The sequence below is a fragment of the Aethalodelphis obliquidens genome, unplaced genomic scaffold (assembly GCF_003676395.1).
Source record: "Aethalodelphis obliquidens isolate GAN/ISIS:26980383/991018 unplaced genomic scaffold, ASM367639v1 scaffold14, whole genome shotgun sequence".
Taxonomy (NCBI): domain Eukaryota; kingdom Metazoa; phylum Chordata; class Mammalia; order Artiodactyla; family Delphinidae; genus Aethalodelphis; species Aethalodelphis obliquidens.
In genome coordinates this window covers 14,485,563-14,505,859 of record NW_020837958.1, presented here as the reverse complement: position 1 = coordinate 14,505,859, position 20,297 = coordinate 14,485,563, and the positions used below count along the sequence as shown (strand labels likewise).

The 20,297-nt window shown below is 42.7% G+C and overlaps 1 protein-coding gene and 2 long non-coding RNA genes across 7 annotated transcripts in view; 1 reads left to right on the top strand and 2 right to left on the bottom strand.

Annotated features, from left to right (window-relative positions):
* Positions 1-1,355, bottom strand: part of FBXO3 (F-box protein 3) — a 32,299-nt gene extending 30,944 nt beyond the window's left edge. For all 3 annotated transcript variants that reach the window (XM_027115062.1, XM_027115064.1, XM_027115063.1), the window contains exon 1: positions 1,230-1,355. In XM_027115062.1, coding sequence (XP_026970863.1) covers positions 1,230-1,333 — 104 coding nt within the window. In that variant the 5' untranslated portion in view covers positions 1,334-1,355. The remainder of the gene's footprint in view (positions 1-1,229) is intronic.
* Positions 1,356-1,516: 161 nt separating this feature from the next.
* LOC113624852 (uncharacterized) lies at positions 1,517-9,864 on the top strand. Its single transcript, XR_003434491.1, has 4 exons — positions 1,517-1,749; positions 3,591-3,756; positions 5,197-5,277; positions 6,649-9,864. It is a non-coding gene; the product is annotated as an uncharacterized LOC113624852 (long non-coding RNA).
* Positions 9,865-11,251: 1,387 nt separating this feature from the next.
* The window catches only part of LOC113624851 (uncharacterized), a 29,665-nt gene continuing 20,619 nt past the window's right edge, over positions 11,252-20,297 (bottom strand). For all 3 annotated transcript variants that reach the window (XR_003434488.1, XR_003434489.1, XR_003434490.1), the window contains exon 3: positions 11,252-11,692. This is a non-coding gene — a long non-coding RNA (uncharacterized LOC113624851). The remainder of the gene's footprint in view (positions 11,693-20,297) is intronic.

Sequence of the window (20,297 nt, the reverse complement as noted above, 5' to 3'; positions counted from 1 at the left end):
TGTGTGTATGTGTTAGATTTCTAAAAGGCTATAGCAACAGAATATTTCAGATGAAAATAGTTTGGAACTGTAACAGCCTTTTCGAAAGAAAAAGATAAACTTTATTACAAGCCTGAGTAGAGAAAAATTTGTTTTCTAGAAAAATAAAAGTGTTACAGGTACTAATATAGATAGCAGCCAGAAACTGGAATTATCCCTCTGTCACCACTTAGCTAAACCAACCAACAGCTACCAGTAACTTCAAGAAGGCTGTATTTCTAAAAGGATCCCTGACAACACAGGGTACAATCAGCAAATGACTAAAATCCAATGGTTAATCCAAAAAACAAAACAAAACAAAACGAATCTCGCCTACCTATCCTTAAGAGGGCGAGTCTGCCTCCTTTGCAAATATATGTGGTGGCACAAGAAAGACCCATGCCACCAGCTGTCAAGGGTGTAAACAGCGCCATTTCTTCCACCATCCCAGACGGTCCCAAGCGCTGAAGTAACTGGGCATTTAACCACCCCTACCAGCAACCGGTGTTTATTTTTGGAACAGATGCCGGTAACTTGGGAAACCCAAAGCATACAGGAGGAAAAATGGTCACCTGTACCGCACCATCGGAAGTCAGTACCAAAACACAAAATCCAACATGCAACCGTGAGAAGGAACGCTGAAAGCGAAACAATTATCTAGCACAGAAGTCCGAAAGTGAGCCCTGCCAGATATTACGTCGCTGCGTAAGTCGCACCCAGGGGTCAGGGGGTCGCCTGGCTCCTCTCCGGCGTCCCACCTGCCCACTTTGGCGCCTGACTCTACAGGCTCCTGGCCCAGGCAGAGAAGAGCGCTCGGCCCGGACGGGGACTTTTCCAAAGCGGCCAGGGCTGCCCTTAGCGGGCAAAGACCACGGGGGCCGGGAGGTGCTGGGCGCTGGGGTCCGCGCGGCGGCAGCGGGGAGCACTTGGCCCCGCTTCCAACTGGGCCTCGCCACAGCCTGGGAGAAAGAGCTGTTGTCGCTCCTCAGGCCTGGGCCCGGGACGGGAGGAAGACCTCAAGGCGGGGCCCTTTCCGCCCCGGTCTCGCCCCTGCCCCCGGGTGGCTCTGCAGGATCAGGGCGGCCCTGGCGTCACCTCCTGGCTGTCACGGGAGTCCAGGTCCTGTCGGCGAGCCGGGCCTCCGTCCCTCTTGCCTTACGCCTCCTCCCCCACCCGTGACCCCACCCCTGCCGTGCGCATCGTCCCATTACTTGATTAGGTCCCGGTAGTCCAAGAAGGATAAGATAAGGAGCAGGGGATCGGTGGGCAGCGATTCTAGGGTCAGGGGCGCAGACTCGGTCTCCACGGCCGCCATCTTGCCTGGCCCAGTGCAGGCCTGGCCCCGCCCCGGCCCCGCCCCCTCCGCCACCGCCCTCGCAGTTCCCTAGCCGATTGCACAGGTTTGTTGTGTAACCGACAGGATAGCCCCGCCCACGGGGAGGCCGATGGGCGGCTCCCTGGAAGGCTCCGCCCACCGTCCTGCGGGTCAAGGGCCAGCGCGGTGGCGTCCGTCTGCGTCTCGGGTACCTCTTCAGCCAAGCTGCGCGAGCTCTGCCAGGTGTCCACATGCTCACCCTTAAATCTCCCGGTCTCTCTCCTCCCATTCCGATCCCTAAACTTGCCCAGCCCGGACCCCTATGAGCCTTTATTACTAAATCTGCTTGGGTCACTCCAGCCCCTCATGCGAAATTTTACATCCGGTATCCTCGAAGCGTGCCCCCAAATCTCACAGTAAGTTCTCTCTCTGCCCTTGGCCCCCAAATCCATCGCTTCTCTTCGTTTTCCGACCTAGAAATTCCTCGTTTCTCCCTTCAGCTTCCCTCGCCCGGCGTGTCCCTTGCACAGAGCAGGAACCTTGTCCGCTCTGTAGTGGGCAGAGTTGGGAATCAACTAGAGGCTCTTCTTCCAAACTAGGGAAGTGGTCGTCGAGGGCATAATTTTAACGCCCTCCCAAGTAAACGGTGCATGGGGTCTGAATCTAAGGGTCAGCCTCTCTCAATTAGGTTGTCACGGTTATTTTTCAGCCCATTAGGGCAATGCAAAGCGTGTATTAAATGGATTTTTTTTTTTTTTTGCCAAGATTTAATCTCGGGGGGTTAAGTACTTCCGGTGTGAAGGGATGGGTTGAGACCCGGCTGGGCTTGGTTGAGGCACATGATGGCCACTCTTCAGCTTAGACAAGATGGTATTAAAATGGGGGTGGGAGACGTGTCATGGATTGTGAGCTAAGGAATACATCACTTATCGGATTTCTTCTTTTCCGTTTCTTTCCAAAGGCAATATGGTGTAAGCAGCTGTGGGGAGTCTGGTCAGACACGAACTTCACACATCTGTTATTTACTAGAAGTGAGATGGTGGACTAGTTAACTATACCTAAGTTCTATGAGCTTGTTTACTCTAAAAACCAACCATTCCCTAAAGTGGTTTATGGATGCTGATAAAGATTTTTGCAAAGTGCCTGGCTAGATATTCAATAAATGTTAATTTCCCAAGCCTAAGTATACATCCCTCACTAAGTTTTCCAAACTCTTCCACATCCTGGAGAAAGTTTTCTCCTAACTATGTGGAAAAGTGGAAATGATTCTACCCCTCCCATCTCACCCACCCCCAACAATAAAACACTCCATTTCCTCTATTCACCATGCCATTAATGCTTTATAATTATGGTTTTGTCTAATTTTATAACCCCTCTCCTCCCCCCCCCACTGTATTAATTACATTTTTTATTTTCTGTGTCTTATGATGTTTTGACATCCTAAAAATCCTGCTGGCTGGGGAGAGACTGCCCCCCCCTCCCCCCAGGGCTAGCTCGTTCCTAAAGATAGCAAACAACTTACATGGACGCACCTCTCAAATGCAAGCCAACCACCCCCTTTATCTAACTGTCACACACCAAGCCACTATTTCCCCTGCCTAAATTGTCTCAGGGCTAGGTACCAGGCAATGAGAGAACACCTCTATAGCCCAAAGCCCACCATTTATTGTTCAAATTAGCCAATCCCAAGCTGTTTACTTGCCCTGCCCAGTGCAAACTCCAATAAAGGCTCTGGCCTAAATTTGCCTCTTGCTCCTGCTTCTGCCTCCTGACCCAAACCTGATGCTTCCACTGGGCACCTTCACAGTGTCGTGTGCCCCTTTCTCTAGGGAAATGTAATAAAAATCTTCTTTCAATGGCACTGATCTTGCCATGTCGTCATTCAATCACCTTCATAAACTAAAATCCCACAGGTAAAATGAGAGCCACCCAGCAAAAACCAAAAACTAAACAAAACAAAACCCTCTGCTTACATCTCTGTATTTCCGAACTATTTATGCACATATTTAGAGCATTAATTGAACCGGATTCAGGTCAGTTGTTCCCTGTTTGTCTCTCTCACCAGGCTGTAAACTCTCAGTCTTTTTCATCCTTGTAACCCCAAGGCCTTTCTACAACAAGTAGAAAGTTTAAGTTCAGGTTGAATGGATGAAGACAGAGCTGTCATTTCTGTTTACAAGGGAACCTTGCCTGTTGATATAGGTAAATGCTTATAAAGGCATTTGATTCTAATTCATTTTGTCTATTTCTCCCTCAGATGGGCTACTTTACTTGTTTTAAATCGAAAAACTGGTAGGAGTTTCAAGTGGACTGCATTTGCTTCTGCTATCCTATTGCATTTTCCTTCCCTTTGGACTTGGTCCAGTTATTACCTAATGAGAAGACCAGAAGTGTGAAGTTAATCTGTCATGGCCAGGATTAAGGTGAGGCAAGATTTGCGCTCACTTGGGGCACAAAATTTAAGGGAGTACCAAAAAACCAGTAATCAAGATGATGTTAATATTTTAATACAATACTTTAAAAAATTAATGCAAAAACCCATGATGAACAAAATCTTAAACAAAAACGGGATCCCACAGTGCTATGCAAGCCATACTGGAGCCTAAGGCAAAAGGAAAAATATATGTTTTTATGTCTTTTCAAATGGTTATTTTTTTTCCTATAAGGCCAGGAGGGGGTGCTCAGGCAGGGGACTTGCTTCTCCCATGTGGCAGGGCTCAGAGCTCTTGCCATCCTTGGGGAGTGACATCAGGTTGCTGGCCCCTGCTGTGACAGCCCACACCTCCCTGGGGAAGTGGTCCCAGCCCAGGCTCCATTTCTGTCCGCAACATGGTAGAAGCAGGTAGAGGAAGCTGGGGGAGCAATGTAGCTGATCAGGACCCAGGACAGCCCTTTCCTGGGCTGTGGCTTCCTGTTACCAACCCCCATACCCCTAATCATGGCTGGAAAGGGGTAGGAAGAGGAAGCCGGGACTTGGCTATTTGGGTCCCCTGGGCTAAGGTTGAGGGTGAGGGCTCCATAGCCTTTGTGCCTTGGTGGGAGAAACAGTTTCTCCCACCAAGAGTCTGCTAATTAGAGTCTGCTAATTGTTTTGGAAGCTAGTCTCTAAAGGGCATGGAAGGATTTCACCAAAACAGAATTTGCTTGCCATTAATATTCCTATGGTAGGTCAGAAAGCACAAGGTTCTGAAAGAAGAGTTCATGTGTGGCATAAAAAAAAAGATTTCTCTATTCTCTCAGGAATAGAGATAATGCCTGAGAAGTAAATATACTTACATGTTCTCTTGCCTTCACTGGCAAGCAGTTTTTAGTGCACAATGCCTACCTCCTTACACATGATTACACCTTAGCTTCAAGGTTCCCATTGGCTGTTTTGGTAAATCCCTCAGACATCATTCTTACCTTATCACATGCGAGGGTCTGGGCTCAGGACTGGAAGGGATCAAGACACAGTGCTGTTCCAGCTTTGATGCAATTACTCATTAGAAGGTGAGAGATACACCTGTTTGCTCGGGGAGAGACAAATCCGCATGGCCCTGCAGTCTGTTTTCTCCCTCGTTTTCATGGTTTAGCAAGTAGCTGCATCAGCAGATCTGAGTTTGCTGGCAAGCAGGACAGACAGTAGACACTGAGCTTTAGAGGCGCTTGCTAAATGGTGTAAATGGTGCCCAGGGGCCCCCCATGTGTAAAACACCATAGTTTAGGGTCCCTCTCTATTGACCACCCTCTGGGATGTGTCCAGTCTTCTTCTGCCCAGCCTAAGTGTGCCTCCCAGTGGGACAATGAAAGCTGTGAATTGGGATGGGGCGGGAGGTGGGGTGGGGTGGGAGTTCACGTGCATTCTCCTCCTTCTCTGCTTGTAGACCCGCCCCGAACATTGTGTGTTGACACTGCATGGCCTTGGTGGCATGCGTCCTGGGCCCGTGAATAGCAGCTGCACGAAGGTCAGACTCCACTTTGTCTCATGCTCAGTGTTTTGGGAAAGGGCCTTGATCAATTGGGCCTCTCAGGGGCAGGATACATTCTCAGGGGTTCCTGGCAGGTTGTAGAGCAGGCCTGGGATTGGACCGTTCAAGCCTTGGTGTCAGCTCTCCTAGTTGTGGTGAGGCAGATGAGGCGGTGGGAGGACCAGGATGGAACTGCCAGACACCAGCTCCCGCAGACAAGTGCATCATTCAGAAGGAAAACCGGGCTGCAAGGCTGCTGGTGATTGGTCAAAAGGAAGCCTGCCTCTGCAGAGCCCAGGAAAATTCAAGACTATGCTTATGCTTCATGGCTGAAAGCAGGGAGAAGAATAAAACTGCAGGGTGGTAGGGATGTTAGGGGCTGTCAATGTTGCTCAGAAAGGCATCCATCCTGATGGGTTGATGCAAAAATCTGGATGGGATTTAGCTGTTTCTGTGGAACAAAAACACAGACAAACCCATGGCTAATGAGAAGCCTAGAATGAAGGTAAGATTTAAACGCACAGTTCCAACAGTCACACAAACGAGGTTCTGGGACTCCTGCTCTTCCCGTGGGCAAGACTTTAAATATTCCTGAATTTGCTGAGCATATGTCTGTTGTTTTGCTTTGTCTGGAACATGCTTCTTGATTTCTTGCAACCTGTATAATTAATATGAATTTTCTGGACACATGGTGAATGGACCTGCTTATTGGACGCAAAGTGTCCCCTATTGGTGGCTTATAATATGGTGAATACTGAAGGTGTGGCCAAGAATGGCCTGTAATCCCAAAGCTTACCAAGATTGCATCATGGAAACAACAGCTCCTCGCAGGGACAGAGAAAAATGCAGTCTTCTCATACAAGATGTTATACAGGTCAGGGAGCCAAATAACGCCATCCAATTCAATAGCCTACAGGGCTGGGGAAGCCACTAGTGTCTGGAGTCTTACTGTGTCCTTTTGAGGCTTATGCAGGTCAGTTTGTCCACTGTTGTTGCTATAGTGCCTGACAGACATCATAAGAGTGGCTGAACCAGTGATGCTTGGTATGTGGGCTTGGATGGGCCAGTGTTTTTTTTTGGTGGGGTGGCGGGATACTTTCCAGGAAGAAGGGAAAATTCAGTCTCTGACCTATGCTCATCTCTGTGCCCTGGGAGGCTGATCTCTATGACCTCCTTCACCTGGGTTCTCTTGTCATCTGGCTTCTGGTGGGGTTCAGCCAATGAAAAGCATTGGTCGGCAACTGAGGAGCGGGGGAGAAAAGAGAAATTAGGGTATTTCTCTGTGTAGACCAAACTTTTTGGTGCCCTCTTTGAAGTCTTTGGCTTGTCCCACTATGGTAACACTATTCCTTCCCATTGCTCTTTCAGGCTTGGAGACATCTCCCCCCTGTTTACTAATCCCTGGGCACCTCACCATCCCTTATTTGTTCCCTCATCCTGTTCATACCTCTTACGTGATCTCCTCATTGAATTCTGTTCAGTAATGTCCCTTTGAAAGTTTTGTCTGTTTTGTTGTAAGACCCTGACTGATATCATTTGCCTTCACCCACCCAGGCAAGCAGTACTGTAAGAAACTCCCTAGTACATCATCAGTGGGTTGAACTCAGGCTAAAACAGTGAGAACTGCTGCTTGGGGCCAAACATTCCACTATATTGATGACACAAGCATTGAGTGTACTTCATGCATTCCATCATGTCCCATGTTGGAAAAATTGACCAAAGATGGATGGGTTCAAAAACTTTTGGAGGTGATGGATATGTTTATTACCTTGATTATGGTGATGGTATCACAGGGGTATGTATATGTCCAAACTCTTCAAAATGTATACAGTAAATATGTGAAACTTTTGGTATATATCAACTATACCTCAATAAATCTTTAAAAGAAAAAAAAAGAAGAAGAAGAAATGATTCTGCCACTCATGGGACCTTCTTGGGTACTTCCTGTGTGGCTACTAGCTATGGGACTGGAGGCCCAACCTCTGATTGGCCTATTTTAGAAACAAGACTCTCTGTACCTAGGAATTTCACTACAGCCTTTATATACCAGACAAACAACCACACGTGGGGAGGGGGCACATGTGGCAAGAAGCCTGGAAAGTGATCCAGTCATCAGTAAAGCAAACCTGTGCCGGAGGCCTCCTCTCCTATCTCCTTACCACCCATGGAATCACAGGTATCAGTGTTCAATCTCGAAGCAGGTTGTAGACTGTGGAAATGGGACTCTACTTTCTCGTCAGCCAGGTCTACAAGAACTTCCTTCTGTTGCCAAGCCTGAAGCTAGCCCATTCTGGAAAAAGAGACTGTCAGTGAAAAGAAAATGACTCTGCCACCTGACATTCTCAACTTGCATTGAGTCCTATACCATCTGAACTGGAATACCCAGAAAGTTCTGTAGTGATATAGAAATGGTCCCTCCAGTCAAGGCCCAAGCCTGTTTCCTGATACCTCAGCCAACTTCAGGAACAGGTGGCTGCCCACCCGTTAGACACAGAGAGACCCACCTACTGTTAAGCGTAAGCAGTTGGCTCACTGGGGACCTCTTCAACAAGACTTCCATATGACAAAAAAGCATGGTTCACTGATGAAATAGCTTGCTTCTGAGATGGGCAAACCCCATGGAATGCCACAGCCATAAATTGTGGAGTTCAGCACTAGACATACTGAACAATGTGGTAAACTTCAGATGCTATTCTTGGCTGTAGGGCACGCTGCCCCAAGATGGACAGAAACAAACCTTTACGCAGTGTGTCCATTAGGGTCCTCCAAGAAACAAATGCTGGGATAGGATTAGATTCATGAGAGATGCACTGCGGTTGTGAGTAGAGGTTGTGAGGGATAAAAAATAGGGAGTGAGAACAGGCAAAAAGAGCCTCAGACCATGATGCAATTCTGATGCTTGGGAAAAGAGAAGGTGGAGGAAAGAGGATTGGGAAGGAAGAATCTCAGACTGGACTGCAGCTCTGAGAATGTCTCAGCCAGGCCGATGGAGAGTCCTTGAGCCAAAGCTGCCCACTGGAGTAGTCCAGAGACCCACGGGATTGGCCTGCGCTAACACCCCATCATGGTCAGGCCTGGACTGGGAGCACCCCAGAGGAAGTGTGACCTTGATGCAGAAACGTTGTGGGTATCAAACGGGAGTTGTCAGTTAATGATGCTACCTGCAGCAGGAGATCTGAGCTATTTCCATGGCTGTCACACACAGAACATCCCTAATGGTCTAGCAATTGGTCAGACCATTGGGACACCCAAAGACTGAATTAATAGAGGCATAACAATATGGGGCATCCCCTGTGGACATAGTTACGAAGTGGCAAAATCTAGAGGAAAACAACCTACTTAAAAAGACTGATGAGGGTATATATGGGCTTTGTGTCTATCCATGGCAGCCCATTGAATCTATGCTCTAATCCACTACACCAATGGAACCACCAAAAGGATGGGGATACCCAACTGGAAATTCTTTTGACACAAATAGAAGCTACTGCTACTGAAAAAGCTTGCGTTCTTGTCCCACTCTGTCCAGTGATGACCTGGTGGTCTCTACAAGCCTGGCCTGTTCAGCTGTCTTGGGCCATTTGTAAGTTGCACACTGTCATAGTACCCTCTGCCTTGACTGAGCAACTGGGCACCTGGGAGTCAATGAGGAGGCACAGAGGAAAATGTTAGTGGGAAGAGGACACTCTTCTCTCCACCCCACCCCCTTATCATGGAATAACACACAGTTGAGGAATGTATCAGGTTACTTTGGGGAAAAAGAATTCATGCTCCATATTTCAAAAGAGGAAATTTAACACAAAGAATTGTTAGACAATGTGGAAAGGCTGAAAGAGCAGGGAAAGAATACTGAGGGGATCCAGAAATTAGGACTGCCAGAAGCAGCTACCACCCCAGGGCTCTGGAAACAAAACGGAAAAGAGCTTATAGAACAGAGGAGCTGGAAGTATGTGCCTGAGGATCGAATGATCAGATGTCTAAGGGAGGGATCCCGTGCAGCTGGTGTCAAGATCTCTGAGAGGGGTCACCTCACAGCTGGTGCTAATGAAATCGCTAGGTGGTGTTTCGGGGGGCCTTGAGGAGCTCTGGTGTTTTATGCTTTAGCTCAGAAAGAATTTGGTGAGAGGCAAAGTGATAGATAAGAAGTGATTTATTAGGCTAGGATGCTTGTGAGGCTTACAAGCGGGTGGGTGAGAGGGTGCTGTGCCCCAAGAACTTAGTAGGCTACAGTTTCATAATTAAAAGAAAAGTGGGGAGGGGGAAAAGACCACTTTTTTTTTTTTTTTAGTAGACATTAAACTTCCATTTTTAGCTCCTCCTCATCAGGTGGGGGAGTTTTCTTTTCCCTACATGGTTAAGCCGGGACTGTCAGGGCACTCTGGTAAAATTATTTCAGGTTGTAGGACAATGAGGGTCTTTCACTTTGAAATGCCTCCTTTCCATAAATTATTATTTTTATGTGTGCAGAGATCACGTCCTAGGGATTATTAACTCACTGAGCTTACTGGGCAGGATGTGGATTTCATGCCACCATTGTTTTTTTGTTTGGGGGCATGTCTCATGCTTTTGTTGCGTGGTTTTGTTGCTAAGCAAGCCTGCTTGGTTTTGCAGTTAAGCAAACCTGCTTTCTTTCTTTCTTTCTTTTTTTTTTAAAGAAGATGTTGGGGGTAGGAGTTTATTAATTAATTAATTAATTTTTGCTGTGTTGGGTCTTCGTTTCTGTGCGAGGGCTTTCTCTAGCTGTGGCAAGCGGGGGCCACTCTTCATCGCAGTGCATGGGCCTCTCACTATCACGGCCTCTCTTGTTGCGGAGCACAGGCTCCAGACGCGCAGGCTCAGTAGTTGTGGTGCACAGGTTTAGTCGCTCCGCGGCATGTGGGATCCTCCCAGACCAGGGCTTGAACCCGTGTCCCCTGCATTAGCAGGCAGATTCTCAACCACTGCACCATCAGGGAAGCCCCAAACCTGCTTTCTTGAGTGATCATTAACTTACAGGGTTTTTTTTTTTTTTTTTTTTTACTTACAATCCCCTAGTGGGATTAACTATTTAATTACCTACTTTGGCCCTTTACTCTGTCCCTATCACGAACATATCAGAGCAGGTAACTCACAGCAGATACTCAGAGTCTTGAAGTCGCCAGATTTAGCACACATACACACATACCACCACCACCACCATCACCACCTTCAACAACAACAAAAAAACAAAGGAAAAACAACGCCACCAGGAAACCTAGTTAAATTTGAATGATTTCTAATTGCTTATGTGCATATACATTGAAATAAAAGAAAAATATCACATGGGACACATTTATACTAAAATATTATTCATTCTCTATCTGAAATAAATTATAACTACATAAGTTACCTACCTGTTTCTTTAATTATATTTCCCTGGTGATTTGGGTCTCCCTAACGTTTCTTTGTGTTGCAGAATTTGCATGTATAAGTCCTTGAATTTACAATCTGTTTCATTTACATTGTAAAATAGTTTCTACAGTGGTCACATCCAGCTTATTTTGTTCTTTTGTCTACTGAACATCCATTAATGAGAAAACACGCTCAACAATTGCATTGTGAGCTGGTGTGCTGAGGTGTACCGGCTGTCACCGACTGGCTCAATTTCAGAAGTTTGGGGGCTATCTGTGATTTGCTAACTTTCCGTAGTGTGCGTTATTGGAGTGAGGCTGTCATTGACTGGTTGATTTTCAGAACACAGGTTATCTCTAATTAGTGGTGGTTTCTTGTTCATGACCTGGGACTTTGACCAAAGAACAATCTTTTTCTTTCTTGATGATAAGAAGAATCAGTACTTTAATTCTCAAACCTCCTTTTTGGCCTATCCTAAGTCAAACCTGCAGGACAGACCATGTGGAATTGTCCATAACTATATTTGTGGAGGTATGATTTTCAGCTATGTTGCATTCAAGTGACTTAAGCTTCAATTACTATAGCAAAAAAATACTCTAACTGCTGATACTTGGTAATTTATTGGAAAAGAAAAGCTGTCTAGAGGGCATTGAAGGCATTGGGGCAAAGTCAGTACAGAATACAGAGCACAATCATTAAACACAAGACATGTCATATAGAGGAGTCCTGGCAACCCTACTCGAAAGGGTACCACTTGATTGGTATTGGACCTTTGAAAAGGACAACTTCACAGCTAGTGATTTGGATCCTGAAAGGGCATCCTGGGGCTGGGGATCAGAGTGCCTAAAGACCTCCGGAGAGAGACATGCAGGGGCTGGAAATCAGCAGGAGACTCCCCCGCCCCTCCTTCCTTCCAGTCTCCTGCCAGTGCTTCCCAATAGGCAGTGCCTAACCGGAATCCAGCTTGCAGAAGCATCAGGGAAGTGTCATTTTCAGTCTTACAGGCCCACCATCACTGAATAGAAAACATAAGGGCAGCCAAAAGCTGAAAGACAAGAGGTAAATAATTAACACAAGGAAGAATTAGTCAAGGAAAAAAAAAAAAGCATCCAAATCAGAAAAGAAGTAAAATTATCTCTGTTTGCTGATGACATGGTATTATATATAGAAAACACTATAGACTCCACCAAAAAACTGTTAGAACTAATAAGTTAGTTCAGTAAAGTTTCAGGATACAAAATCAATATACAAAAATCAGTTGCATTTCTATACACTAACAACAAACTATCAGAAAGAGAAATTCAGAAAACAATCTCATTCACAATAGCATCAAAAAAGATGAGATACTTAAGAATAAATTTAACCAAGGAAGTGAAAGATCTGTACACTGAAAACTATAAAACACTGATGAAAGAAATTGAAGAAGACACAAATAGATGGAAAGATAGTTCATGTACATGGATTGAAAGAATTAATACTGTTAAAATATCCATACTGCCCAAAGTGATCTACAGACTCAATGCAATCCCTATTAAAATTTCAAAGGCATTTTTCACAAAAATAGAACAATTCTAAAATTTGTATGGAACCATAAGAGGCCCTGAATAGCCAAAGCAACCTTGAGAAAGAAGAACAAAACTGGAGGCATCACATTTCCTGATTTCAAATTGTATTACAAAGCTATATTAATCAAAACATTATAGTGTTGGCATAAAAACAGACACATAGATAAATGGAATAGAGAGTACAGAAATAAACTAGTGCATTAGTTAATTAACTAATGGTCAGTTAATTTTAACAAATGCACTAAGAATATACAACAAGGGATAATAGTCTCTTCAAGAAATGGTTTTGGGAAAAGTAGATATCCACATGCAAAAGAATGAAACTAGACCACTATCTTACACCATACACAAAAGTCAACCAAAAATGGATTAAAGACTTAAAGGTGAAACTGTAAAACTCCTGGAAGAAAACATAGGGGTAAGCTTTTTGACACTGGGCATGGCAATGATTTTTTGGATTTGTTATCAAATCAAAGGCAACAAAAGCAAAAATAAGCCTGTGGTACTACATCAAACTTAAAAGCTTCTGAACAGTAAAGGAAACCAACCAAATAAAATGAAAAGGCAATGTATGGAATAGGAGAAAACATTTGCAAGCCATATATCCAATAAGGGGTTAATATCCAAAATATACAAGGAACTCATACACCTCAATAGCAAAAAACCAGATGATCCAATTAAAAAATGGACAAAGGACCTGAGCAGACATTTTTCCAAAGAAGGCATTACAGATGGCCAACAGGTACATGAAAAAGTGCTCAACATCACTAATCATCAGGGTAATGCATATCAAAACCACAATATAATATTACCTCACACTTGTTAGGGTGGCTATTATCAAAAAGACAAGCAATTACAAATGCTGTCAAGGATGTGGAGGAAGGAGAACCCTTGTTCACAGTTGGTGGGAATGTAAAGTGGTGCAGCCACTATGGAAAACAGTACGGAGGTTCCTCAAGAAATTAATAATAGAACTATCCAGCTATCCCACTTTTGAGTAAAAATTCAAAGGAAATAAAATCATTATCTCAAAGAAATATCTGTACTCCTATAGTCATTGCAGCATTATTCATAATAGTCAAGGTATGGAAACAACCTAAGTGTCTATAGACAGATGAATGGATAAAAAAGTGCAGGGTATGTAATGCAGTGGACTATTATTCAGCCTTAAAAAAAGGAAATCTTACCATTTGCGACAACATTGATTAACCCTGAGGGCATTATGCTAAATAAATATGCCAGACAGAGAAAGACAAATACTGCACCGTATCACTTATATGAGAAATCTAAAAAAAAAAAAGGCTGAATTCATAGAAACAGAGAATAGAATGGCTGTTGCCAGGGGTTGAGGGGTGGGGGAGGTGAGGCGAGGTTGGTAAAAGGGTACAAACTTTCAGTTATAAAATGAATAAGGTCTGAGAATCTAACATATGACATGTTCACTATTGTTGATAACACTGTATTGTATAATTTGCTAAGAGAGTAGAATTTATGTGTTCTCACCAAAAAAAAATTTTTTAAAGGTGAATTTGTAAGATGTGTTAATTAACTTGATTGTGGGACTCCTTTTGCCATGTATATCAAATCAGCATGCTGTACACTTAACTACAATTTTGTCAATTATACCTCGATAAAGCTGAAAAAAATAAAATGGGAAAGATAAAAAATAAACACAAATATAATAAAAAAGAAATGCATAAATATTTTTAAAGGATTCTCCTTATATTTTTGTACAACTTGTATTTTTGGAACAGATTGTAAACTTTTTTCCTTCTTAGGAAATATTCATCTACATTATCATTATTAATGACTAGATGTATGTTTCTTAATATGAATGCATCATATTTTACTTAATCTCCTATTATGAGACATATAGACAATTTCCAATTTTGTTATAATAAACGCATTGTGATAAGTATCCTTGTACATTCATTTTTGTGAATTGTTACTGTTACGTTCATAGCATAAATCTTAGGTTTGGAATCGCTGGGTCAAATTTACAAACTTTTAAATAGTTTGTCACCTATTTCTAAAGGACTCTCAAAATAGGCTACAGACAAAGCACTGAGTTCAAGGTATAGAAGTAGTACAGACCCACATACTCTGACCCAAATATAGTAAAATCAGAAACAAATAATAAATGTATATTCTCAAAGCCCCACCAGTTTAGTCTCAAAAAGCAAATAAATGAAAATATCCTCTAAAAACCTCTTTGGTCAAAGAAGAAATTAAAGCAGATATTACAGAATTATTTGACAGTAATGACAACCAGAATGGCATATAATAACATTTTTTATTTTTCTGCCAAAACTTTACCTAGAAGCAAATTAAAAACCTTAAATATTTTCTGTATTAGACAAGGAAGAAAAAAATATATATATATATATATATAAATTAAGGAAAAGTATAATGGAAAGAATTAGGAATAGAAAATAGTGGAAATGACATGTAAGTTCCATATCTTGCTCTATGTTTGTGTAAGTGTTGGTGCATTTCTGTGTGTGTGCGTATTCACATGTGCTCAATGGAGCAGGGAGCACCATGGAATCTTCCCACATTTTGCTGACAGTTCAAGAGACAAGAGAAACCTGACCTCACTTGCAGTGAGATTAACTGGGATAATGTCAGTGTCAGCAGAGCGTCATGAAGGCACAAATGTGGAAGTGACTAATTTAGCAGTGGGCGGGTCAGTGAAGGAAAGCGTCCTAAAAAATGTGACAGCTGAGTTGAACATCATGGGATGGTTCGGATTTTGCCAAGTAAAATGCTTGTAGAGAGAAAATGAAGCCTAGATGTGTGACTGTTTTCAAGGAGCTAGAATTTTTTTCCATGCCTAATCAGTCCGAGACATTCATGGGATTATTAAAGATGCAGCCTTATCATTTTTAATTATATGCTTTCTTTTAAAACTGTGATTCTTTTGATTGAGGTCATCTATTTTTAGAGCCTGGTTTATATTATTAGTAATTACGGCAGAAAATGAACTTCATAGAAATTAAATGTCTTTTTGTTTCTTATCTGTACTTAGCTGATGAAGTTAGCATGCAAAGATATATTGAAAACCTACTTTATCCTATGAAAAGGACATGTTTCAAGGATCTAAATGTGGTCAAGGAATGCAGTCTGTTAAACCATATGGAAAACTTTTCATTAATTTTAAATTTTTTAGGAATTTATCTGTTGGGTATACCATGACTAAGTTACAGTATTTTATATACTAAGTATGTAATGGGAAAAATGAGGTATGTAGAACTTCTTTTTCCAGAAAGATATACTTTTTACTGTCCTTGTTGTTATGAGTGTTTTCAAAGCTCAAACTTATAAATTCAGTTGAGTCCTTTTTTGGGGGAAAGAAACAATGTTATCATGGGTGTGTGTGTGTGTGTGTGTGTGTGTGTGTGTGTGTAAAATCAAGGAGAAAGGTGTAAAAAGATATATTTTTTAAAGTGGCTTCTCTGGGGATGGAGACGGGGATGTTGTAGAAAACGTGAGTAAGGAAAATAAGAGAGCATGAAGGGAGACAATTATTTTATTTCTTTTTATACATTTGTATTGTTTTGTTGTTACAGTGATAACTGGTGTGATGGTTAATTTTATCTAGCTACTCCACTGGACAATGGCATTTGGTCCAACATTATTCTGGATGTGTCTGTGAGGGTGTTTCTGGGTGAGATTAACAACTGAATCAGTAGACTGAGGCATCTATGAAATCCCCACGGCTAATGTCACACTTAACAGGGAAAGACTGAAAGCTTTTACCTGTAGGATCAGTAATAAGACAAAGATGTCTGCTCTCATCACTTCTATTTAATATTATACTGGGGATTCCGGTCAGGGTAATTAAACAAGAAAGGAATAAAAGGCATCTAGATTGGAAAGGAAGAAGTAAAACTGTATTTGCATTTGACATGATCTTGTTTGTAGAAAATCCTAAGGAATCCACACACACACAAAAATACTATAGCTAATGAACAAGTTCAACACAGTGGCAGGATATAGGATCAATATGCAAAAATTAATTGTGTTCCTATATATTAGCAATGGGCAATCCAAAATGAAAAATAAGAAAACAAATCCATTTTCAATAGCATCAAAAACAATAAAATACGTAGGAATAAATTTAACAAAAGTGCAAGACTTTTACACCAAAAACTCTAAAACATTATCGAAAGATATTAGAGAAGACCTTAATAAGTGGAAACTTATTGTTAAGATGACAGTTCTTCCCAAATTGATCTATAGAGTCAGTTCAATCTCTATTAAAATCCTAGATGGTTTCTTTGGAGAAATTGATAAGCTGATCCTAAAATTCATATGAAAATGCAAGAGACTCAGAATACCAACACAATCTTGAAAAAGAAGAATTAAAGTTGGAGGACTCACATACCCTGATTTCAACACTTACTAGAATGCTACAGCAATCATGAAAGTGTAGTACCGGCATAAAGAGAATTATATAGATCAACAGAATAAAATTGTGAGTCTAGAAACAAACCTGTACATTTAAGTCAATTTTCAACAAGGATATTAAGACAATTCAGTGAAGAGAGAATAATATTTTCAACAAATAGGGCTGGAACAACTGGCTAGTCCCATACAAAAGAATAAGATTGGATCCTTACACAAAAATTAATTCCAAATGGGTCAATGACCTAAATTAGAGCTAAAACCATAAAACTCTTAGAAGATAGCATATAGGTAAATCTTCATGACCTTGGCAATGTATGTATAAAATAGATAACTAATAAGAACCTGCTGTATAAAAAATAAATAAATAAAACAAAATTAATAAAAAACACAATAAGGCAGCACTTCACATCTACGAGGACGGCTATAATAAAAAAGACAGATAATAACAAATGTTGATGAGGGTGTGGAGAAATTGGAAACCCCACATATTGCTGGTGGGAAGATAAAATTTTTCAGTCACCTTTTTCTGATAAAAAATTATTTAATCCAAACAAGTTTACATGTTGACACATGACGTGACTAGAATAAATCTATCCAAATTAAAATTGTGTTAAGGACCAAACAGATGACTGGTTTATATAATACAGAGTTCGCTCAAAATAGTGGGTCCTAGCTCTACCATAAGACCTCTCAGTTTGGCAGTTCCTCAAAATATGAAATACAAATTTATCATATGGTCTAGCAGACTCACTCCTAAGTATATACCCAAAAGAATTAAAAATATTTGTTCACACAAAAACCTACACATGAATATTCATAGCATCATTATTCATAACGGCCCAAAAGTGGAAACAACCTATACGTCCATCAACTGATGAACAGATAAATGAAATGTGGTACATCCATACAATGGAATCTTATTTGGCAAAAAAAGAGAAATGAAACAAACCGAAGGACAGTGGTACAATGCGGATGAACCTTGAAAATATACTAAATGAAAGTTGCCAATCACAAAAGAACACATATTGTATGATTACATTCACATGAAATGTCCAGTATAGGCAAATCCAAAGAGGCAGAAGGTGGATTAGTGGTTGCCAGAGGATCTGCTGAGGAGGGAGTGGGGAGTGATTGGTAACAGGTACGGGGTTTCTTTGGGGGTGATAAAAACATCTGAACTTAGGCAGTGGACATGATTACATAATTCTGTGACTATACTAAAAACCACTGAACTGTACACTTTAAAAACAAAGTTGATCATTTTTTCATATACTATGTGTTCTCAGGAAAACAGTTGGATAATGCTGCAGAAATGAATATGCTCAGTATAATGAACACTGCCCACCTCTACATAATTACACCATATCTATTTCACAGTCCTTATTGACCATTTGGAGAACCCATCAGAAGTGCACATGTGAGTCTCTGTGCTTGTTACTGTCAGAGCCCAGGCAGCCTAAGACCACTAGGGACAAACCTGCAGTTTGACAAAGTCAGGTTTATTGGCTCATTGCAATGAGAAAAACCACACGGTAGAGTTAGTTAATTTAAAGCAATGCAGGGTGAGTGCAAAAGGGTCACAGCATGGCTAGACTGTGAAATGGATCCAGGGGCATACTTCCTTGGAAACCACTAAGTTAAGATAAATGTGGACTCTTGCGTTCCAGACACCTTTATCTGAATGTCTGCACCTGGGTTGTAAATCAAGGTCGCTTCTTTGTGTCAGAGTGTCTTGGTTATTCCAGGCAAAACTGGAGGGGTTTTCATTCTTACCGGAATAACTTCAAACAGCAAAGTTTCTGATAGTCTGATTTTAGAGGACAGGTGAATGGTGAGTAGGACAGCAGGAGTCATCCTAAGAAGGGGTCCTATGGCACTTTTCAGCGTTTCCTTGGGAGAAATACTGTTTACTGTGAACTTGGCAGCCGTCTTTATTTGTGTCTGTTGTCCCAGCCTGCTGAATGGCAGGGATGGTTTTTCCTTCCTCAGTATTTGAGGGAGTTACAAAGATTAATGTGATGTTGTTTGTGCTCTTAAGACCCTAGAGGGAAGAAAGGCAATACTTTGATTAAGGAGGGACCCAGGCAGGTTGCCCTTGTGTTTTGGTGGTTTTCAAGGTGCTGGTCAGCAGGACTGAGTTAGCTCAGAGGAAGGACAGTCTGGACTCCAGAGGCGTCTCCTTTCTAACAAACCGATTTCCTCAACCAGGAACACCTGCTGTAATGTGGACTCCCCCCATGGCCCCCCTTCCCTTTCCCCGCTAGAGAAAGAGCAACACTCGGTGGCCAAGACCTTACTGCAGTGCCCAGGCCAGCCCTGTCCGGCCCTGACACACCCTGTGTGCTGAGCTGAGAGCGCGTAGGAGGTTCTGCCTCCCCTGCCCCTGGGTGTCCCATGAACTCTATTTGTACTGCGTGCGACCTCAGTGGGGTGCGTACCCTTGTATTCCCGTATGAGGGTTCCGACCACAGAGGCACACGTCCACTTTGTCTCTAGTTTTTGCAAGTAGTCATTTGAAGCCGGGCCACCATAGAGGTGGCAAACATTTCTTCTCAGAGGTCGTGTCAGGTCTCAGGAAGGGCTGGAGAGTGGGTGAGGGTCTCAGAGTTCGGGAATCCAGATGCTCGGGGTGGGTGGGCTCTGAGATGGGGGAGAGGAGCGGAGGGGTAGCAGCCGCAAAGCGAGTGCGCCATTTTTAAGAGGTAGATTTAAGAGGAAAAACCTGGTAGCGAGGCTGCCAAAGGGAGGCGGGTGGCAGAAACAGAGGATGGAAAGGCAGCGGCGGGTAGAGAAGACAGGCAGCAGCCGCTGCCTGACTCGCAGCCAAGCTGGTGGGCGGATAAGAAAACCTGGCGTGGATTTCGCTACTCCTGGAGGCAAAAACCCTGAGAGGCTTAGGGTACAAAGGGAAAACAAGGAATGGCTCCAGGAAAATTACAAACACTGGACCAGCAGGAACCAGGACTAGGTCTGGGATTTAGTCCCTAACCCCTCCCTCTCCCGCAAGAGGATGCTCAAAATTTCCTGAATCTGCTGGAGACCAGAGCTTACTTGGCTGGTTAGTCGTAGTCAGTTCTTTTGTTTGTAGGGACAAAATTATGCACGATCTTGGGCCTTTGAAGGTACTGATTAGAGACGTTCAGAGCGACCCCTGTTGGTGACTTCTAGAAACAGTGGGCCAAGGGCACTGCCAAGAATGACCTGTACTCCTAAAACTTGACTAGAATCAGTTTTGTTCCTCTTACCAAGAAAAGGAAAAACAAAACAAGCAAACAAACAAAACAAATCAAACCCCGAGATTTGTAGGAATCCTGCGTTAAGGAGGTTCTGCAGCTCTTGGCGGCTCCGTGTTCTCTTAGCTGCAGTATAACTTCCTCCTTCCCCAGGGGACATCTGGCTTCCCATCTTGTATTACACCTGTCCTCACCTCAGGCCAGAGTCTGGTCTTGTTCTTGGTAGTCGGGGGATCCCCTTGTCTTCCTCTTCTCTCCTAGGAGACTGAATGTCCACTTTTGTCTCCTTATTTTCAAATGTATGGGGCTAATCCTAGCCAAGGCTTTTAAAATTTTTTATTAAAAATTTTTTTTTGATGTGGACCATTTTTTTAAAGTCTTTATTGAATTTGTTACAATATTGCTTTTTCTGTTTTATAGTTTGGTTTTCTGGCCACATGGC